Below are 22801 nucleotides of genomic sequence, written 5' to 3'. Positions count from 1 at the left end.
CTCCACTTTAACTATTAAATATTGGGAGTAAAGGAAAATAATGTACTTTGAGTCCACTTCCAGGAAAGAAGATAAGCACAATCTTGGGAGTCATTCCAAGACCTCCATAAAATTGTATCTGCCTCAAACTACCTAAGCTAGGCAAGTTTGATTACGTAGTTAACAGTAGCATATATCTGCAGTTGTTTGTTAATTGACTCTCATACATTTGCTTTATTCTTCTGTTTTTTCCACTAACCAAGACTTAGGAGTCAAGGATGCTCTTTATTACAGACTTGTGAAACAAATAATATGGATTCAAATGTGGGCTTCAAGATGCTACTCCAATACAAGCCAAACACGTAAACATTTTCCTGGTGATATATATTTTTGGCCAAATCTAGTAATTGGCATTCACAAAAAGTAAGATAACAGATGGTACCTATTATTAATTTTTAACATTGATACACAATCTTTGACACACTACGATTACGTAGCTAAGGCAGTATATCTATACAAGATGTACAGTTACAGGTCCCTGAGCTCCATTGTAAGACCTGCCCCAGCCTTAGATATCCAAGGAGGGAATCTTTTTAAGAGGTGTTGAGCCTTAGCAGCACCTGATCTAGTTTCCTAGATAGGACGTTAATTCTAACATCGCTTCAGTGGAATGACATAATCCCCTGAATGTTCTGGTGCTTTTGCTTTTCCCCTTATCCACTCAATCTCCCACAGATTGTGCAGGTGCAATTTTAGCCTATGTTTACAAAGATTCCATCCTCCCACATTGACTGGGGTGGGAGCAAAGACTTGAGGAGCAAACCCCATCTTTTCTGAGGCTGGAGAAGGGCCCGGGAGCGGGTGACGGTAACTCGTCAGTGATGTTGACTGCAAGTGGCCATTTTAATTTAAGGGCCTTGGGACCTGATGCTGCCGCTGATTCTCCTCCTCCTCGGTGGAGCCCGGCTCCACCTCCCCGCCCTCACACCACAGGGGATACAGGGAGGCCCGTTCCGGGAGGATAAAGAAAACACCCCCGCGGGCGGGGCAGACAAGCAGAGGGGTCCCCGGCGGAAGCATCCCGGAGGAGCGGGGTGCAGAAGAGGCCCCTAGACGGGGCGGGGGCTGGGAACAGCGGCAGGCACTCATCCCCCGAGGAGGCGGGGAGATCCCGGCCAGGGGCACGGCACGGGAGGGGAAGGCGGGGGGAGGGGGCTCCGCGCCGGGACAGGGAGGGAGGGAGGGGCGGGGCGGGGCAGGGCAGGGCAGGGAGGGGTCGCGGCGCTTACCTATACTGGGCAGCAGCCCCGCTATGGGTGAATCCAAAGTAGTTGCCGGTGGCCATTTTGGCATCTTCTCCCAGCCGGCTGGGCACTGTGGCGACGATAACCAAGAGGCGGCGGCAGCGGCGACGGCGGTCGGGGCCATGACAGGAGGCCCGGCAAGGGGGGGGGGCGGGAGGAGGAGGAGGCGGAGGAGAGGGAAGAGGGGGGAGGAAAAGACGGGGACAGACAGACAGAGACAGAAAGAGCGCGCGAGCGCCGGGTCAGACACGGCGCCTCAGGACCCCCCTCCCCTCCCCGCCCGCTCCCCTTCCCCCGCCCGGCGTGCGGGCCGCATCCCCTGCCCCCCCCCCCCCCCGCCGCCGCCTCAGCGTCCCCCTCCCCCCTCCCCCGCGCGCGCACACGCGAAGCGCCGTTACTTACCATAGGTGAACGAAACTACCGGGCATATGGGAATCATGAGTCCGAGCTGGCAGCGACAGCGGCGGCTGAACTCTCAACTCTCACCCCCCCCTCCCTCCTCCTCCTCCTCCTCCTCCTCCTCCTCCTCACCGCCGCGCTCGCTCCCTTCCCCCCACCCACCCACCTACGGCGACAACGGCGGAGTGCTGCCAGGCCGGCGCCGTGCGCACGCGCGAGATGTGCAAGGGGATACTGGGAGGTGTAGTCCGGCCCGCGGCTGGGCCCCTCCCTCCGCCCGCAGAAGAGGGCGCTTGGAGCTGCGCTGGGCGCCGCCGCGCTGGGCGCGGCGCGGGTCTCGGCTGCACGCATGCGCGGGATGTGCAGAGGCTCTTGGGAGATGTAGTTTTCCTTGCCGGGGCCCAGGCCTGGAGGAGCGCGGCCCTCTGGAGAGGCCTCCACGCGCTGCTCCTCTGCCTTGCTGTGCTGCCCGTCTTATGCCGTCTGTTGCACCTCAGCCCTCCCCCACCCGTACACGTGTACTTACATTGCAAACACAGGGTTAATTTCTCACTCTTGCACACAAACGCGCAGCGCACTGAAGAAGGCTGGCTAAAGTAGCAAAGAGCGAGAGGCAAACTAGGTCACCACCACCCCTGCCATGTTCTGGTGCCTGTCCCCGCGCGTACTGTGTGCGTCAGCCTTCGCTGACTTTCCTCGCCAAGCGCGTTGGTAGCTGAAGCTTGACACGCACAGTAGATACCTAGGCGCAGGTATGTGCCAGACCACAGAGCTCGAAGGCGGAAGGTGCCGTCGGCACAGACGTGCGGCGTTCACAGCCAGACCTCGGGCTCGCCTAGGCTTGCAACAAGTTTCTTGGATTCACCTGAACCCTTGGGCGTGTTCACCACGGCAGCAGACGTGAAGAGCGACATAACTGTCGTCCGACTAAAGCACGCGCGCCTCGAGTCTGACTTGCGGCCCAGACATCACAGTTGCCAACACGTGCACAGACTAAGTGCGCAACAGCCCCTGCCTGCATACTGTACCGCTGAGGCAAAGCCTCGCCTCTGTGCGCGTAGACAGGGCCCGCTGAGCTGCAGCCCTTAAACAAGGGCGCCTCGTTTGCGTACTCCATCAGTTGCGCTTAAACTAATCGAGACTCATAAAACGCTCGCTTCTGGATTAATTCAAAAGTGGTATCAGAAGTATTTGCTTTTCAGTGAGTGATTTTTGCAGATAATTCGCAACTATTCAAAAACATCGCTACTTGGCATCCTCTACGGGTCTCATAAAAGCACAACCTTCCCTTATCCCCAAGAACTAGCAGTCGTCTTAGGCAGTAAGACTTCAACCAAGAGTTTTTTGTTTATAAAACGTGTAAGAAAAGGAAAGCCATTTCTCATCTGAACTTGACATTATTGCAGATGCATATGACAGACAGTTACTTAACATGCCAAACATCCTTGCCGATTCACTGAACATAACTTTCTGATCATTAGCTTGACACAGGCACTGCACAGTACTGTCCCTCTTGCTCTTTTTTATCCTACTCAAGCACAACAGGAAACGAAACCTGCACTGGCAAAGGACTGGACCTGTGTAACCCACGGTGCATTTCTGGTCAAACGTCCCCTATCTATGAAGAGAAGCAACTGCTGGGTAAAGCTGTTTCGTTGCTATTGCTTTGAAAGATAAAACAAAGCCCTAATCCTCGAGCTAAACCCGAGTACTTCCAGGGAGGGCTCTAAAGAATTCTTTCGCAGAAGAATTTACAGGCGCACGACCTGCGTCACTAGATCCTCAATAGGGCTCAGGACACATAAATGAGATATTTATACTCCCTCCCCATTGTTTTGATAAAAATTATTCACAATTGAATCATTGGATCATAGTACTTGGACAACAAAGAAATAGAGGTTTGGTTTTCTTTGTCCCACAGTCTTTCAAGTTTTTTCAGCTATAAACCTTCTTATATACTGACACACATACAGTATTCAACACACATTCCATTAAAAATATAAGCATATATATACACACACATGGCCGTTCACACACCTTTTAAAACTATACCACTAAAGTTGTATTTTTGGAAGTGGGTAGACCTGCAATTACATATTTCTTCAGGACTGACGAGGTGAACTTGGAACATTTACCCTCTCTCAATCTGTAGCTCTAAAAGCTAACGAAAAGGAAAAAAAAGCTTTCTTATTCTCGATACAGATTTCTGTCTTAGGTTTTGTAACTTCTCAGCACAAGTCATTTCTTGGAGTCCTAATTCAAATATTCCACTCTATATTTTGTGATTTCAGCCCTGCACATGAGCTCCCTCCCATTTTGCAGCTTGATATAGCTGCAATTTCAGCAAATATTTCAGATTACCTTTCCGATTGAATTTTGTATGTTGAATCCTCAGTGCATATTTCACTTTAAAGAGATTATAACGTAACACTTTACAAGAAGTCACATTTATCAAGGATGACAGGAAAAACATTCAAGATTTCCCTTTTTCTTGGAAAAAAAAAAATCAGCATTATTGTAGGTGAAATCTTTCCTCTCAGCAGCTTCCTAATAAGAACCTGATGCTTCCTGGTGACTTGGTGAGCCATTACATAACATCTATTTATGTTACTACTAGCTCACAGGATCAGGTTCATAGTCTATACTTAAAAAACCTCAGTGGGTTCTAAAACAAGATTGCATCTCTGTATGATGTGTATCAGATTTGCTTTAAAATGAAACAGTAATAAACTCAGATTAGATCCTTTAGGGCATTTTGAACTTTATCTATTTCTGTATCCTTAACTGGAATGAAAATGAATGGAGTGATAAAATGCAAAGCATGTGGGAGAGGAAGTTAGGCAAGAAAAGATTTACTCAAATGTTCAAAATAACTTTTCATCTAGGAAAAAGAAATCTCTCCATCTCTGTCCCTGTTAAGATTACAAAAGAATAGCCAAGAATCCCCAAAATGAAAACATATAGCAGAACATAAAACTTCAGTTTGTGATTAAATGGTAAAGCTACTTACTCCATTTCTCCAAAGTTCAGCGCATCTAAAGATATCATGGACAAAAAATGCAAGCTAACATTCAGAAAAGCAAAGCTTTGACCTCCACTTCATCCATGTGAAAGGAGATCTCCACTGTATGGTGAAAAGCAAGCAACATTTACCATGCAGTGTCATCAGTCCCACTATTTTAATGCCCAGGATGTAAATCTCTGCTGCTCTACCACAGGACTGCGAGACGGCAGTTGAAATGCCATGGGCAAAACTCTAAATCTCTTCCTCCCTCTCTGTAAGCCGCTAAAACTGAGCAAACTTGGACATTTTTTGTAGCAGCTGTAGGTAAGGTTTCTTAGGGGCAACCTTGCAGATTGTTTAAAAACTATAGCCGCAGACGGAACTTGTTTGACCACCAGAGGGCAGGGCAGCTGTAGCAGAAGGCTACAGCTTTCCTGCGCAGTGAGACGCAGCACGTCCCAACAGCAGCTGCCCATCTTTTCCTCAAAAGGTAATTCCGTGCTTAGTGCTCTCTCTGCAAGCATTCAAGGATGTGTTTAATATCAGCATAAGGAGTCCAGTGTTATCTTGCCACCTGGAATTTATTTCAGATAGCCATACAGACATAAGGAATTCAGCGCCTTATCGGCCGTATTATTTTAAATTACTCTTTTTAACCAGTGAGGAAAAAGACCAGATGTTTTCAGCCCAGATAGAAATGATTAAAACCAAAAAAAAAAAATCGTTACCTTTTAAAAACAGGGCTTGGAAGTTGAATGGCGACCATATCAACATACATTTTAATAAAATAAACAGTTTATTAAATCATATGTGAAAGTTATCAGTGTTTATAATACCCAAGCGCAACAGAAAAACAAGACATAATGTCCCAATGTTGAAGCATAATGCAAAATTATATAAGCGATAATGCCAACTCCAAATATATGTCATACACATACAGGAAACAAACCAGTTACGGAGCAGAAGCAAAAGCATAGCCTAGTAATATCCTTTACCCTTTCTTTCCTGACACTGTAGTAAAACTAGTACCTTTATAACAGGGCAACCTTCCCTTCCTTATCCAATTTCTTCCCCCTCTTTTTATACTATCACTGTTCTGAATGCTAAAACTTTATTGAAAAGAGCTGCCCCTCCTACCCCTCCCCAAACGTTTCATACCAGCTATGGTATTTGTAACTAGAGGAGTCAACACAGTTAACGACCGCTATACGATCAGAAGCTTGCATTTTTCAGCATTCTTGTGCGAATCTACATGCTAAAATTTTTCCCTGAAGAAAAAGTTAATGCTTCAACATCCTTCTCAGCCAAAGACATTTGTGATATGAAATGAGGTAATCAGGCAGTAACTAGAAGAATTTAAGACCTTTTAAGGCAGCTACTGAAGGAAAGTGTCTGAGGAGGGAATAAACCCATTACAAAAATCTATTTTAAGAGCTCAGAAAGTGAACTATACCCCTTGGGTAGATAGATGACTCACTCAGAATGTAACAGAAGAAATTTACCTCGGAAAAAATAAAGGTTCCTTCCCCATTTTTCTAAAGCCAGCATCTTTTCCTAGTATCTTTTTTTTTTCATATTTTTAAATAAAATAGCATATAGTAAGGGTAATTTACAGAAAAACTCAAATAGCCACTCAACTTAATTACCAAAATAATTCTCAAAGAAACCCATCTTTACAGAAAAAGATAATGTTAAGTTCTCAGCCACAGCAAACACTCCCTTCCTCCAGCTGACCTGATATTTGGGAATTTGGCTGTACAAATAAACTTGGTGCTTGCTTTGGTGGAAATGCTGCAGGTGGGAGAAGTTAACCTATTAAGATCCAGCAGAATAATGTTTCTTTTAGTCATTTTGATTTATTTCAAAGCTGAAGAACTTGATTAAGAATACATAAATTGCTGTTGGTTTGTATGTGATGCCCTTAAAAGCTTAGCACTCTTTGGGTACCAGGTGTCGACCTGTAAGAAAGCAAAGAAGAAGGGAATTACAAAGACCTAACAGCCATTTCTGTTCTAGTATTAAAGTTAGTAAAGGCCTGGAAAAGAATAGCCATGTCAGGGTCTGAGCATACTTTTTACAATTAATATTTCATATGTGGAGTCCATCTTGTGTCAAATACGTCTCTTCTTTATTGTTAGTGTTAAGTATGGGGCATTATAAGATCATCCATTCATCTTCTACAACTGCATGTCTTCACAGGTTTGATATTTGCTTAGTGGTGGTAGTTATATTTACATGTATGTGATTACTGTGCTCTAATTCTTGCAAACAAACATCACCTTATTTTCCAAAGATTCAAAGTGTGGTAGGAGCTGTATATTTTGGTTTTGGTTTTTTTCTCCTTTTGCAAGATACATAACAGCACTATGAAACAGGTAATTTGCAAGAATTAGTTAAAAGGGGGAACTTCTAATTGTTGGTATTCCTGTTTTCCTGCTGCTAAATTAAAAAAGGGGCACATGGACAGATGAGCTCAGCTCATTAAGACAGCACAGGCCTCCTGTGTCTCTTCCAGAGACCTGTTCTCCTGCCTCCCTTTATGGTTATAGAAGTACCTCAGAAACACCGCTCAGGACTTACAGCCGCTAATTCTGACTTTGGAGATCGTCCCCACTCGAAACATGAGGATACGTATCCTGCTGGCCCAGGCTGATGAGCAGCGATCTCTGGAATTTGGGAAGGCCCAAAGTTTTGATTTTAAATACCTTATCAAGAGGTGTCTTTCCTTGGCAGGGCGGAAGCTGATCACCCACCACCTCACTGCCATCTCTATCAGCCGCAGATCTACCTGGAAGCGCAGGCTGGCCCTGGTCCACTTCCTATTTCTGATAACTTGTTTACACTTTTTATGAAAAGCTCCCGCTGTTGGCAGTGACAGCACAGTTGTAGCGGTAATAACAACGAGAAAAGCACTGAACTGACAAAGGGTCAGTTTGAAGCGCTGCCCTCCCGCCCTGCCCACCGCACAACTACACGCCTCACCGGTGCAAACAGCGACAGGCTGTGTTAGTTTTGTGTTAAGTCGTATTGGCTACAATGATATTTTAACGTCATTAAATCTCATCGTCTACTGAAACAAAGCACAGGCTCCAGCTAGACAAGCCAGGAAGGCTCAGCACGAAACCACTCGCGCCCCAACAGCGGGCTTGGCCTGCTGGCTGGTAAAAGCTGCTAGAAGCCCTCTCTTTTCACACGCCCAAAGACTGGGGCAGGGGATAGTTTTTCCTCCAAAGAGGCGCCGTTTGGGTTTGTTTCAAAAGCTGCCGCATACTTGTTGCGCTGGGGCAAGCCAGCTGCCCTTCTCCCGTTTCCAGCGCAGGAGAGAACACCAGGAGGATGCTGTAAACGCAGGGTATCGTGGTGCCAACACGCTACAGAGAGCCATCGCCTCCAGAGAGCAGTATACTAGCTATGCTCAGGTTATGTTTTCCAGCTCCCCCCTCAGACAGGGGAAGCTTTTGGCAACGAGGTTCAGCTTAGAGCAGAGGCGGAGATCCTGCCTGGGTCATCCGACCGCCGGACCGCAGCGCTGCCGCCGCCCCCGGGGAAGGGGAGGGGGAGAGGGGCAAGGCTCCCGCCTCCCTCCGCAGAAGAAGGTGCGGGAAGAAAACGAAACGGCCGCCGGGGGAAAAGGGGAACCGGCGCTTTCCTGAACAGCGTCTCAGGTGGGGCGAAACCCCGGGCTGCGGTTTCGTTATGCAAAGCGCAGGCGGCTTCTGCCCTCTCACAGCGTTTCCTCTTCACCCCCTCGGGCACAACCGCTCCCGGGGCCGCTGTGAATAGATCGAGGAACTGCTGCGGTACGGAAAAAAAACGGAGAAAAACTACTTTTTTCTTTTTTTAGGGAAAAGAAAAAGGATTCCTGTTAGACATCAGGGCTCCTCCTGCGGCCCTCTGAGAGCCCCTCCCTGCCCCCCTCGGGGTAGAGAGTAGCAGCCCCACAAGCGCCCCTTCCTCTCCCCCCCACCCCCCCGGCCGGGGCGACCGCAGCCCCTCGAGAAGGGAGGGGGGGAGGCGGGAGAAGCGGGAGCGAGTAACAAAGGGACGCGTCCCCTTTAAACGCCTCCCACCCGCCGCCGCCCCTCCCACGTGGTGCAGGGCAAGGGCGGGGATTGCGCGGCGCGTCATTTCCGTTTCGCTGGTGGTGCGGAGGAGCCGCGCGCCGAGGAGGACGTGAGTCTCGGGGTTTCCCCCCTCGCGCCCCCCGCCACCGCCATTTTCCTCCACCGCCCCTAAGGCTGCCCGCTGGCAGCTCGCTGCCGCCGCCTCTTCCTCCTCCTCCTGGGCCGGGGCGGAGGGACGCGCCGGGCAGCCCTGCTGTGGGCCTGCGCTCTTGCCTCGGAGTGCCCGCTGCACCCCGCGGGAGGGATGCCCCGCCGTGTAAGGGGCCCGCGGCGGGAGGAGGAGCCGCGGCCGAGGAGAAGCTGCCATGTTGAGGGGGGGGGCGCGAAGAAAGAGGATTTGAGTGAGGGAGAAAATGGCGGCGGGGACCCGCCCGGCTCTGTTCACCCCCACGCCGGGGTCTGACCCTGCCTGCTGGTGACCCCCGCCCTGTCTCTGTTGCCTTCTCCTCTCCTCCTCCGCCGCCGGCGGCCCGCTGCCCTCCCGCTGCCACCGTGCGCCGGGAGGACCGGGGCGTCCTTGCCTGCGCCCCCCTCCTAGGCCCTCGCCCCTTTCCCCCGGGGGGCAAAGCGAGCCATAGGAAAGAGAGGAAGAGGGGAGGAAAATGGCGGCTGGGATCCGCCTACCTGGTGTTCCCAGCCCGTCCTAGCTTGTCTTCCTCCTCTCCCTTTTCTTCGTCCTCCGTTCGGCCCGTCTTATTTCTCCCTCGCTCCCCCCGGTGCTTGGGTGGCTCCTCATGCTCTGCCTGCCAGCCTCTCCCGAGGGGCTCCCACCTCACCTCCATTTCTCTCTTCTCCAATTTCCGCCCCCACTTTCCTCCATGTTGCCACTCATCCTGAGGCGGGCTCTGGGGTTATCCCCTGCTAATGCTCTGTGTATCAGTCTCTTGCTTGTCTGGCTCCCCCTTTTCTTGGCATTGCCGTGCTTATCTTCGTGTTGTCCCATTCCAGCTCTCCTCTGTCTCCATCCTGCCGTGTGGCCTGTGTGTGCTTCCCGTACCCTGTTTCGTTCTCGGTGCTACAGCTTCCCTCCTTGTGCTCGAAGCTAGGATGCTAGAACCTGCCCCACTTCACAACGACATTTATGCCCTGCTGTTATTCAAACCCGGTCTCTTTCTTTGTACATGATATTATTTTTCCTCTACTGAGATACATTCTTTATTTCTTTCATAGCCTTCCCCAGCTGGAATAGTGTACTATTCCTCTCTGTGATGCTCGTTTTTGTGCTGAAAGAACGAATTAGCTATTTTTTGTTGTAAAGACTTGCCTTCTAGCAGTAGGCAAGATGTTCAACTGCTATATCTAACCACATGTTTGCATAGTAGAGAGATGTTGAAGCACACCTGGCAGCTTGCATTCAAGGAAAGTTGAATGTTTTAAAGCTGCAGTAGAGAAGTTACTTGTAATGCTGTAGTTCATTGTCATCCAAGGTGTTTTTTCAGACTTTTGTGTTATTTGAAGTAACTTCTAGCTTCATGCATGATGGTTACAAAGCTGTTTCTTGCAAATCTAACTAAGCAAAGTACCCAACAAGATGTAAGCAACGCTGTGACCCTTAATAATTTATATTTATGAATGCAGTATTGAGAATTCAAGCTGAATTCTGTACTGAGCTGTACTTCTTCCCTAATGGTTTCTACCGTAATTAGGCACTTAAAACTGGTGAAGAATCACCTCTTTCTAAACAGTTCAGAAACCAAAGCTTTTTGTTTAAAGCAGTAGTAGCAAAAAAAGAAGAGAGATAGGAAGGGCGTTTGAGATTCAATCCATAACGTGTGTTGAAGCTTATATGAAAATGCAGAAATGAGACCGTAGGAGGAATTTGAATAAGAGAGCCTTTCCAGATGGGTTTGAAGAGTGCTTTCTAGCTCTAATGGGATGTATTTCTTCTGCAGTATTCTCATGTTATGTTTTTTTTCCTAGAATGCCTAAGTCAAAGGAACTTGTGTCTTCAAGCTCGTCTGCCAGTGATTCAGATAGTGAAGTTGACAAAAAGGTGAACGTTATATGCAGTTGATTACTGTAATAACTACCTTTTTTCTTTCTTTCTCCCCCCCTGCCCACCCCCACCCCCGACTTGGATTAGGAAAGTAGATGTGCATTATGTCACAAGGTGCATGCTGTTCAATATGATTTATCAGACCTTCTAAAAAACTAAGATTAGGGACTTGGTAGATGAGATGCTTTTTGCTATGTGGTAGACTTTTTTTTTTTCTTAAGTTTGTTTTGACTACTTCAGGATTTTCCGTATGATATATCTAGCCACAAGCTTCCTGAAATTCTTTGCTGCTTTGTGGCAAGAGATAGAAGGCTTCTCTATAAGTTGCCCTTGCTGGCGAGAATTCAGACTAATTTTGAGGTCCCCTCATTTTAGTTTCTGGATTACTTAACCAAGCCCAAACCAAAAACCTCCACCTGCCTCGTTATCTGTATGCTACTTGCTTATCGTGTTTGCATGTTCTTTTTCTCTTTCAGATTCCTTTGTTTACTGTAATACCATCTGCTAGTTTCTCACTTACAGGCCAAACCAAGCAGAATGTCTTTAGGTTGATTAATTTTAGTGTTTACTGATAACTGGTTTTTAGATGCTGAAGCTGAGTGCTCCCAATTATTTTTAATAGCTATTTACTTTGTGTTTTTTATAGGTATACCAATCATGAACAAAAAACAAATACAAAACTATTTATCTTCTTAAGAAATACTATGTGGTAACATAGTCATCAGGTCTTTTATGTAGTATGTGAAGAGGCTCAGTCTGTACCTTTGCTGGACTGGTTGAAGTGTGGTTCAGATTCACTTATCAAATTAGGCATTATTTCATATTAAGATCTGACATAAAATGGTCAGGTAATGTTTTCTGGTAGGCAAGTGTATTCTCAAAGTCATAATCAAACAGTCTGCTTCAATGGGCAGTAAGTTTTTTTTGTTGTTGTTGTTTTTAATGGTAACCTCCTGTATTTCTTGCGAATCTTCCTGTATAGAAGCACCATATGTCTCTAGCAAGTGCAACTAATTTTTCATATCTGTATCACTGGTTTCCCAGGAAGCCCCAGCATGATTACTATGTAACTATTAGTAACATAGTAACTTTGTAGCATCTGCGAATAGAGTAATCTGATTCACAGGTGATATCATGTGAACAGTTTAAGAACGTTTCTATTTATCATGCCATGGTCTCAGTTAGACTGTGATGTAAAACCAAACATGCTCTTCTGATGGAGGTGATTTCCAGATCCTTTCTTCATTATCTCATCCTTTTTTTTTTTTCTTTTCTAGAAGAGTTGTTAGCTGTCATGTAATTTTGATGCACTCAGTGGAAAGGTGGCTGAAACTTTCATCAGACTTTCAATTTTTTATTACAAAGTCTAAACTGGCAGTATTACTGTGCAAAAAGAGTATGGTTTTTTAAATGTATTTTTGACCCAATTCATCTCCTTAGCGTCAAAGCATGATGGGAAACTTCACTGGGAACAGAATTAGGCTAATTTGGAGCATTAAAAAAAAAAATTCTAGTGGAAGTGTACGGTATGGGAGACCTGCCTTCGTGGAAGGAAGGTGATAGTGTGTATTGCATGGTAGTAATTTGTAGCTTCTCACTTAAACTTATTTGTAACTAATGTTATGAGTTACAGTTTAAATACTTTTTTCTTCCCCCAAGGCAAAGCGGAAAAAGCAAGCAGCTCCAGAAAAGCCTGTAAAGAAACAGAAGACTGGTGAAAGTTCAAAAGGTGCAGCTTCTTCTAAGCAAAGCAGTAACAGAGACGAGAATATGTTTCAGGTAAAACTGACTGTTCTTTTAGAGCTTGGTTGAGATAGCATGTTACATCCTATTCTTTATAAATCTTTAAGAGGCGGTCTGAATATCTTGGTAGCGTAGTGTTTAGTCTCTCAAAGCCTTGACCGAAGAGGCTAGCATGTAGATGAGATGCTTAGAAAAAGCAATGTCAGGTTTCAGTAAAGTAAAAGAATCTGAGTTGTGGCAATTGATCTGGCCTCATGTCTTCGCTCATGGTAACTTTTTGGTTAGTCATTTTGTTTGTAAATACAGCACTGATGACTACATTGTAAGTATTAAATCAGGACCATCTCTGCATGGAAACGTTTTTTAATCAGGCCTTGTGGAAGAAACAGTCTCAGAAATCGAAGTATGGACTTTTCAATTCCTATTTAACTAGGTCAAGGGCAACTCTACTCTTTTATAAGATGGCATCTTGGATTAAGTTTTGCTTATTCCTTTGTTTTATGATGCAGGTCTTTCTCTCACTGAACATCTGAGAAGGCTGTAACTTTTAAACCATCCTTATTTTTAAGACGAGGAACAGATGATGTTTTTTTCAGTAGCAAGATGCACTTGTGAATTCAGGGTATTGTACTTGGTGCTAGCTGAGGCTGCAGCAGGGTGTGCTGAAAACTGAGAGCTCAGTTACCCGCTTAAGGGGCGGTGTTTGGGAGTCGGTCAGAGTTATTGAATGTCTGTATCTTCCTGGCTCAAAGGGGCAGGGGATAGGAAAGGAAAATTAAATTCTTAAATTCTTGGAGAGAATCTTCAGTTTGTGCAAGGGTATGGGAAAGATGCTTAATAAGATGGTCATAACACTGGGTAGTGCAGAAGAAATGCTTTTGGGGTGTAGCTGTGGAGATTAATGTGGCAAAAGTGCTTTGAAAAGGACCTCCTTGATTGACTGTTACAGAGGGCAGTTGTTTTTGGTGTATCGATCTTCACTTCCCACTTGAAGTGTACTTCAGAGGAGGGCTTAAATTGAAAGCACTGGGTATTAATGTCTGGAATTCCTTATCAAAGGAAGGATGTAATAACTTTAGTTGAGCTGGAGCATGCTTTGAACTGTGTAGGAAAAATGGAATTGTGTCTTAAAGAAGTGAACTGCAGTTAAAAATATGAAAAACTACATGTAGGATTGTGCTATGTTACTAATAAGTTCCAAAATTCCAGCCTTGATCAAAACAGTTAAATTTTTATGTCCTCCTGTTTCCAATAATTTTTTTAATAAAAGCAAAAGCATTTGTGTGTACTGTGTCCCACCCTCCCTGCCCCATGAAGCTTTTTTTACTTAAGTTGCTAAGAACAGTGGCTCCTATTAGTCTGATAAAAGGATTCTTCCAGTTTTGGATATAATACAGAAAAGGTAGTGTCATCTTGACTTAAACCATCGGTATTCCTTAGTCTCTGCCTACCCTTCAGTTACTCAACAGCAGATGTTTTTTAAATTGATTATTCCCTTATGTCAAGCACTAAGTGTTTTTTTTACATACGGTATCAACCTATGTGAATTACCTAATGTGCAACTGTTCAACAGCATTCAGACCTGAGGATACCCACCCTCCCTTCCTCCCTCCCCTCTGCCCAGCAGAGCATGCTGGAAGCTCTAGTTGTGTGTTAATTTAAGTACGATTTGGTTTCTTCTGGGACTATTTGCAGCCGCTTCCTGTTACTGTTTAGTAATACTAGAAACTCCTTCCTTTCTGCTTCCCCAGGTAGTAAAACGATCTCTCATGTGCAAGTGACTTTGCAGTATGACTTACAAATGTGGCCTGAATCGATAGAAATGGGGTTGTAAAGCATTCATAGGATGGTCAGCAGTTCTGTGACTTTGTGAGACAGTGTTAGCAAATGCTGAGAAACTATTGGTCGCTTAATGTTCCACATTTTCAGGCTTTGTTCTCAAAATATACAGCTGCCCTTAATATAGAACTCATTGTGAACAATGTATTCATAAGATCTTGCATTCCAGATCTAGGTTTTTCTATTTTTGTCTGAAATTAATGATGTAATACCATTCCTGGAACTAAATACGAAGAATAAAATGTAAATAGATGCTTCAGTGTAAAAGACCAAATATTTATTTATATATCTTGGTATTTTTAAACTGTATAGGTAGCCTAGTACACTTTGCAACTTGATAAAGGGATTCCGATATAATTGGGAAGGGGGTGGAAATTTACCTTACTCCCATTTGTGATATATTACTAGAGGTCCTGGACAAGTATAATTCATGCTGATGTGGAAGGATTTAGTGTTATGCGTTAGATTGCTGTGTATGATTTCAAGCCAACGTAAGCTCTCCATCATATGCTTCGGTTAGTTTAATAAATCCTGTCATCTACCTATGCCTGATTTGGACAATATTTGTTAATGCTGCTTGGGTACAGCATTAATGACCGTCCAGAGAGGAGCCACATGATGCAATCAAGTATTTGACAGAAACTTCTACTTTTTTTATACAAGTGCCCACTTATTTTTTTTTGGAGACTATAGGGTGCATTTGTGAGAAATAAGTTCTTTAGTTTTGCAGCGCAATGTCTCTAAATATCTCTCATAGGTTCCGGAAAGTGGATAAATGTATAGGCTATGACACTCGTAAGGTGATTGTGAAATAATGAATAGTGTTGAACTGATGACCACATAAGTTTCAGAATTAATGTGCTAAACCAAATTGATGTGTTGCATATTTCAGCTGTACATGAGACACTGTATTCTAGGACTTTATATTAGCTTATTGTGCTCCTTTACATATTGTTATCAGCTACGAATAAGATGCTTTTTTGTTGTTTCTACTTCCACAGAGTGGATAGAGTTTAATCAAGGCAAACTAGAAATAGGAGGGAAAATTGTGAAGAAGATGCATGCTTAAACTTACGCAGGAAGTCAGTTGCGTAGCTGTGAAAGGAACCTAGACGCAGTTCAGTGAGTTTTACTCTAAGAAGTGGAAACCTGAAAATGTTTGTAATGTCCTCTGACTTACTACTTCAGTAGAATAGTGTATCTTCAACCTAAAGGGCTGTGATATTTAATAAAGAACATATGAACTTGGCTATGAAGATTATAGCAGTAACTACAGTGTTATAAATAAAGCGATATAATCCTTGGGACGCTACTGTGATTGTAGCAATGCAAAGGTGTCTTACACCAGTGAAGTTATTCTGGGAACATCAGCTGCTGTGTGAAAAAAGAATGGTTCAGAAATGATTCAATGCCAGCATTAAAGACAACTGAACTTTAAGAAACATCAAATATAGTTATCTAGATTTTGATTCTGTCTTTTAGCCTTAGATGCTAATTAAAACTGTACCTCCGAAGCCTGTTTAAAGCATTTAACAGTGACAACTATTTTGCGTAGAGTTCAACTAAACATTCTAAACTTAGTGTGAGCATTCAGCTGAAACGTAGACAGAGGTATGAAGCCTAAGTTTATTTCAGGCTTTTCATATAGAAATGTTGTAGTTAAGTAGATTTGCTGATTGAGTAGATAATGTGCACTTTGTATTCTTGCCCCTTGCCTTGCTGTAGTTAAATTAAGAGGGGTAGTCTCATCTTTAATGTTCAAGTCCTAAACCCTTTGACAGTATTTGTGTCACTAATCTGTGTTGTATCAGATTGTATTTCTTGGAACAAATTTGGAATTTCGACAGCGTGCTGATGTTCTTTGATAGAGCTGAGGAGCAAGGTATTTTGGAGAAATATATCACTAGAACCTGTTTTTTAAAACCTAAAAATCACTGAAGCATTGTAGTGTAAAACCAAGAATGTTGTTTATGCAAGTCACTTAGGATATCCTCTGCCAGCAGTGCTGACAAATTTGGGCATAGTAGCAAGTCAAGTTTGAAAGAGCTCAACTACTGTGACGTCATACCTTATTTTGGAATGCTGTATTTGTAGTACTGTGAAAGTAATAAATCGCAAAATATTATCTCAGAAGATGTAACCTCTTATTCTTTTTAAAATATATACCTGGAAGCAGGAAAGAAGTGCTTCAGGCTTACAGTATCTAAAGGTGACCCAGCTGTTTTTAAATCAGTTCTGGAATTAATTCAGCACGATCTGTGTAAGGAAAAAAGACTTTAAGCAAACATCAAGCATGCTTGTTTATTCTGTGAGATAACAGCTTACTGCTTAAACCTCTGAATGATTTTAGTTGGTTGGAGAGTTTTTCATGCTTTCTGGTCAGACTTAATGCTGGTAAGATGTTTGTCCTTCTACTAAATTATGTGAAAGTGCAGACACTTTTTTTACATATGTTATGGCAATTGAAAGCTAAAACTAATGTTCTCTCAGGAAGGAATATCCTGTATTGAAATTGGTTACTCCAGAATGTCTGTTCTTTCTTCAGAGACTGTATACAGAATGTGCATATTGAGTTCTTAAATGTGTTGCCCGTGGTTCAGTGTGTTTTCATTATCTAATTTTTGATTCTTAAATTCACATTAGACTTTGATATCAAAAGAATTCACACTAAATCAAATTTATAAAGAGCTTTAATAGGCCTAAATATGCATTGCATAGTTATCCCCCCGCCCCCCCCCCCAAGAGAAGGCCTCAGAATCCATAGTTCAGGCAAACTTACGAGGTATAGAAATTATGAGATTCTAATGTGATGTTTTAACCAAGACAATTTCATGGTATGTTACACGCTGGTAAACTTAAAGTATGTTCCTGGAACATCTGTTGCAGCAAGATATTCTTGCACCCATTGTACCAACAAAACGTCATGAGGACTCATAAGCAGGCATAGGACAGTTGATGTCTTTCTTTCACTTTCATTTGTATTTCCGGGGGGGGGGGGGGGGGAGTAGGGGAAGGGATGGAGGGGAACTAAATAAATTGTACTTGTTATACATGGATATCTAATTTGATTTCTGTAGATAAGGAATGGACTAAAGCTTTGATTTGGGAATAGGGCTGTTGTTGCTTTCCATCTCATTTGCCAATGGCAAAAATTGTTAGGGGCAAAATTTTATTGCAGCAAGCAGTAGATTAGTGCCTTTTTATAAGAAACTAGCTTGTTAGGAAAATTATTTTTATTCTGACAGCCACTTTGCAGAAAAGAATATTCTCAGCTTGTTTTAAGTCCTTCATCCATTTATGTTGTCATTTCTTATTAGCCTACAAACTACTCTGGATTAGGCTCTTGAACTAGTTGTTTCTCTCGTGTCTAAAATTAGCTGCAGTGTGCAATGTCACATGTCCAAGTCTAGTACTGTTTGGAAAAGTGAATGCTGTATTATGTAAAATATCTAATAGATCTTTACATGTGTTTTGACAGATTGGCAAAATGAGGTATGTCAGTGTTCGTGACTTTAAAGGGAAAGTCTTAATTGATATTAGAGAATATTGGATGGATCAAGAAGGTGAAATGAAGCCTGGCAGAAAAGGTATTGTTTTGCTTTGTGTCTTCTTGTATTAAAATATCGTGTGCAGTTTATTGGAGAACCCAGTGTATCAGATTCTTATACTTTGTTGCTAAAATGTGTATTTTTAGAGTAATATCTTTACTTTTTTATTTAAAATGATGAGTCTTACCTGTAGTTTATAATCAAAAGCAAAGCAGTTTTGTTAACCTGAGTCTGTTTTCCAATTGCTTGCCTTACTGAGGTTTTTCCGAAATGTATCTTTCATGGTTTATGGAAAGTAAAGCCTCAGATGGAAGCAAATTCATTATGGGTGATATAAACATGGCTATTCTCCCCCCCCCCCCCTCTGTTTAGCAGTTATCTACTCCATCTCTTGCCTTCATTACAGGAAGACTTCTTATTTCAAAATTAATTGAAAAGATTAATTTTTAAGGTTATTAAGGTATAAAGAGAAGTTAATTTCTTTAGAACAATTATGTTCATCAGTTTCTGTCCAGCTTCAGATTAAAATAATTAGAACATCTAATGGTACCACTAACTTTGGGAAAAATGTTTTGAGACTTCAGCTGAGATAGAAATACCTTATGTATTTGAAGTTTAGTACTGTAATTCCAATCCATAGACGAGCATAAGCAATTGTACCCTTAACAGTTTTATCACGTACTTTTAGTGGCATGCCTTCACTGAACCATTTTCAGAATTTTTTGCCACCTGCAAGATGGGGGTGAGATAATAGTTGCAGTAGTAGTGCTTTCCTTAACATTGCATTGCTTTTGTTAGAAAAGCTTAATTTTTCAGACTTTTTTCATACTGCACTAAGGAAAGAGTTAAGTGTGGAACACTTTGTTCTGTAGCTTGGAGACATTTAGTATAGCATCAGCATGAGGTTTGTTATTACAGTCTTCTGGAGCGTCCAGCTGCAGCACTGTTAGTAGGAGCAACACAGTAGATGTTTGGAAAACCTAAAGTGTTTTCAAAATTAAATAACCACCGATAGTAGGTATGGGCAAATAGGATGCATGGATACCGTGTAGGAAAACCTCTTGTTCTGCATGTGTTGCTGCTATTCCACAAAAAAGATTACTCCAACTTTGAAAGACTTTAAACTGCTCTGTTGTGAGGGGGAGACCAAAAGTACATGCTGTTTCTTAAATAGGAAACCACAATGAGACTTGATGGGCAGGTGAAATGATAGTAATGCATACAAGTGACTGAAGACGAATTGAAGCTATTTTGTTGGCTGACAAGACTGTCCTGTGCTATTTATTCTTTTCATTTTTGGTAACTAATCTACAGATCAGTAGTTCAACAAACTCTGATCATGATGGAGATGGCTATCAATGTGGCAGAAGGATCTGAATTTTATCATGATAAAATCTGATACAGCGTAGGAATCTAATGTTTCATTCATGTACTTGTGAGCTGCTTATCTATCGTAAAAACAGTGCAAGAAGTTCAAGTTGCGAAATACTTTGCTTAAGCTTCACAAGATTAAAGTACAAGTTCTCTGTCCTCGGAATACAGATTAGAGTTGTAATGCCAGATTCTTTTAAACGGTTAGCAGGTCTAAACTCTGTGCAGTTCATCTGGCTTCATCATTGTGGTCGTGCTCTGATAAAGCAATGATAGTAAGAAGAAAAATAAAGTGATGAGCCCCAAAAATGGAGTTCAGTTTCACCTTTCTTAAGATCCTGTTTAACCTATAGGGAGAAAGCAAGGAAAGAAGCCTGATCGCTGCAGGGGTGGGGAATAGAGAAGAGCCTGGCTGGTATGAGGGGTAGGCCTGTGAGTCTGTACTAGTATAGAATTGGCACAGAGATTGTAGGGGAAGAGTGAGGAGACTAAAGCACAAAGGAAATATGGGCTTGGACTGGAGCTTGAGGATTTAGGAATTTGGAACTAAGGAGAAGGGGGAGGAAAGTATGTTAGATTTGTGATGAAGTTGGCTCAGGAAGTAGTGCTGGATCTTAGGACTCAAGCACAAGCATAATTTCACTCCTGGATGAGGAGGACTGTGGAACTAGCTAAGTGATTGAGGGGCAGCTGGGAAAAGATCCTGGGGGATTTTGTTGGAAGACTTCTCTGACATAAGGTGTCTTGTGCAGAAAATTTTTGTGCAAGTGTGAGTCATGCTGAGCAATAATAGAGAGGCCTGATAGCGTGGTGTATTTTTGGCAAAGGACTAAGCCATGTGAGGCTAGGGTGAAATTAAGCTGGACACCAGGGAAATATCTTCCATTCCCGTGCTCTTGCACAGGAGACTGAGAACTGGTGTTAGGCTAGGATAGAAATTATGTAGCAGAATTCATCCCCTGCTCTTGTGGCTTTTGTGTCTCCTGCTTCTTTCCGAGCTGACCTCAAGCTTTTACAGGGCCGATGGGAAGTGGTGATTGTTGTATTACATGGAAGCAAAGACTTGTACAAGTTGAGAGTGGATATGTTTCTGTTGTCTTTGACAAAATCAGAAATAGCATATGCTGCTGTTAAAACTTAGAGGAAAATAGGGATGTGCATTAGAAAGAAAGGGAAATTGGGAATTTAAACCACTGGACTCACTTTCTCTTTTGTATTGTCAATCCAAAAGACCCACTAATTTTGAAGCATACAAACAAAGTGAATGCTGCTGTGCCATGGACATCTTTGAACAAAACTCGCCTGTTATGACTACTGTGGAGGTGGCAGATCTAGGAAAGCAATGAAGCAAGATGTTTGCTGCTGAACTCAGCTGAACTGAATCTATGATGTGACTAAAATGACTGGACAGTCAGGATGACTTGGAAACTTTTCTTGGAAATGGGGGTGGAATGGGAAAAACTCAATATGAAAATGTTTACTCATTTTACGTTGATTTTGCTGACTTGAATAAGTGAGCAAAATAAGGGTAAAGACAGAAACGTTCCTTGGCTACCTGAATTTTGCTCAGTGAAGACTAATAGAACTAACATTTTTCATTGCTTTTCTTATTTAAATGCAGTTTACTAAAAATATGAAGAAAATACAAAGGCAGGGTCAAGGAGTAATGCAATGGTTTTCATGTTTTTCTGTAGTTCTAGGCTAAGATTTAAAAAAGCTAAAGGAAATTAGCCACTCAAATTTAAAAAGTAGAAGACTATTATCCTAAATTTCTTGTGACTTTTAAGCAAGGAAACTTACTGCAGAGGCTTAATGCTACCTGTTATAGCTGGCATTCTTTTATGGCACATTTTAGTAAATTAAGGATTCTTTACGTGGAAGGCAGTATGCAAACCTGGTGTAACAGGATACTTTAACATCAAGACAATGAAAAGACTTTTCCTGCATTCTTTTCCCACTATATGATTAGCACAGCAGCAGTTATAGGGGAAGACCAGCATAATATTTGAAGAATGCTGGGTTTTCAAGACCTTGATTGTAAATTTTTTTTCAGCACTCTGGATGACTATTTGACTGAACTTCAGTGTTTGTACATTGAATTTCACAAGAAATTGTAGAGTGGACTTGTAGTAAAAAAAACCAAACTTCTGTGTTACTTTGTGAGTTTTTGGGAATGGAATTGCGAGACTATCTCCAAGATGCTGCATATAGTATGAGTTATTTAAAACTGTGCTTTAAGGAAAAAAAACACAGTTATAGTACTTTGCAGATACATAGGGGTTCAGTCCACAGAGCTGTGGCTTTTAACAGCCAACAGAAATAGGGTTGGGTTTCTACATCTCACCTAGGGCTTTTGTGCTGCTTCCTATCAGGGCCAGAACTATATTTAATTTCCTGTGTTCAGAATAACAATTTGTTGTATTGTACTTGTCACCTTTGTAAGTTAAACTTATCCAGTGGCAAACTAAGGAGTAAAGCTAAACCGAAGTGCTCAAAGTGAGTAGTTAGGTTCCTAACTCTGTAATTAAATGAGATTAGCTATTACACTTAAAGCAGCTGAAACATTAATAGTTACGACATCTTTGTGACAGTCTTTGAGTATGGAATTGGTCTTAATAGTAAGTATGCAAGATCCTGAGCTTCAGTTTTTTTGTACTAAGTGTTTGTTTTTAATGCATTTCAGGTATTTCTTTAAATCCAGAACAGTGGAACCAGCTGAAAGAACAGATTTCTGATATTGATGATGCAGTAAGAAAACTGTAAAGACAGCCATACAGAAACCTTTATCATTTTAGTTGTTTTAAGCAGTCTTTTTACATTGGCTTTTGTTTTCTAAAATATTGTTTTCCAAGCTATTGTATATTTGGATTGCAAAACAATTTGTAAGATGAATACTTTTTTTATGTGCATTAAAAGTGTATTCTGAGTGAGGCTATTTGTGTATACTTTACTAAAAGGCAAATGTGTTGCTTCCACCTCATGGTGTAAAATAAACAAATCAATAATATGTAAAGCATAGCTGTTTATGGCCTTTTGATTGAAGATGTTTGCTGAGAAGGCCACCTGATCTTTGTTTTGGTTTCAGTTTAGTTAACAGTTCATATGAATTCTTTTTCTGAAGAGATTCTTAAAATGTCTCCGTTTTTTCCTTTACTTCATACTCTTTGTTATTTCTCCAGAAGTTCTTTTCTTTAAGACTTGATACAAACAGTGGATACCTAGTAAAACACATTTTTGTAGATAACTTTAAATACTGTATTTGCTAATTTACCCTATTTATTCAGATGTAAACAGTCCTGAGTATATAGACTTTTTTGCATTATTTGCATGAAATATTATGATGCGCAGTAACACTTGAACACAAGCCACATGCTGTTCCTTCCTATTTTTTTATAGCTTGCTTGACTTAGAAAATACAATTAGCCTTTATTCTTGGACACTAGATTTTAGAATGTGATACATAAACTTTTTCAGTAATGGACATATACCTCAGA

The 22801-nt window shown here is 42.4% G+C and overlaps 2 protein-coding genes across 6 annotated transcripts in view; one reads left to right on the top strand and one right to left on the bottom strand.

Moving 5' to 3' along the window:
- The window catches only part of LOC104147815 (zinc finger RNA-binding protein), a 41293-nt gene extending 39466 nt beyond the window's left edge, over positions 1 to 1827 (bottom strand). For all 4 annotated transcript variants that reach the window (XR_011137334.1, XR_011137335.1, XM_068925016.1 and 1 more), the window contains exons 1-2: positions 1686 to 1827; positions 1269 to 1353 (exon numbers count right to left, since the gene is read on the bottom strand). Coding sequence is in view for 2 of the 4 variants with exons in the window: in XM_068925016.1 (XP_068781117.1) it covers positions 1269 to 1353; positions 1686 to 1722 (122 nt within the window). In the remaining 2 variants the exon portion in view is untranslated. The remainder of the gene's footprint in view (positions 1 to 1268; positions 1354 to 1685) is intronic.
- A 6198-nt stretch (positions 1828 to 8025) lies between these two features.
- LOC104147774 (SUB1 regulator of transcription) lies at positions 8026 to 22238 on the top strand. 2 transcript variants are annotated; one of them, XM_068925619.1, is made up of 5 exons: positions 8026 to 8351; positions 10731 to 10803; positions 12466 to 12585; positions 17867 to 17975; positions 21991 to 22238. In XM_068925619.1, the coding sequence occupies exons 2-5, from the start codon at positions 10732 to 10734 to the stop codon at positions 22068 to 22070; spliced, it is 381 nt and encodes a 126-aa protein (XP_068781720.1). In that variant the 5' UTR covers positions 8026 to 8351; position 10731; the 3' UTR covers positions 22071 to 22238. The 2 variants fall into 2 exon arrangements, with proteins under 2 accessions (XP_068781720.1, XP_068781719.1); XM_068925618.1 differs by lacking the exon at positions 8026 to 8351 and adding an exon at positions 8738 to 8859.
- The last annotated feature ends 563 nt before the right edge of the window (positions 22239 to 22801 follow it).

This window comes from Struthio camelus, chromosome W (assembly GCF_040807025.1).
Source record: "Struthio camelus isolate bStrCam1 chromosome W, bStrCam1.hap1, whole genome shotgun sequence".
In the NCBI taxonomy this organism is placed as follows: domain Eukaryota; kingdom Metazoa; phylum Chordata; class Aves; order Struthioniformes; family Struthionidae; genus Struthio; species Struthio camelus.
Note: the sequence above shows the minus strand (reverse complement) of the source record. Positions and strands in the feature narration are given on the sequence as shown.

Coding starts and splice junctions, on each gene's coding strand:
- LOC104147774 (XM_068925619.1), top strand. CDS start 10,732: ATGCCTAAGTCAAAGGAACTTGTGTCTTCAAGCTCGTCTGCCAGTGAT. Junction 10,804..12,465: donor ATAGTGAAGTTGACAAAAAG/GTGAACGTTATA, acceptor TCTTCCCCCAAG/GCAAAGCGGAAAAAGCAAGC. Junction 17,976..21,990: donor AATGAAGCCTGGCAGAAAAG/GTATTGTTTTGC, acceptor AATGCATTTCAG/GTATTTCTTTAAATCCAGAA.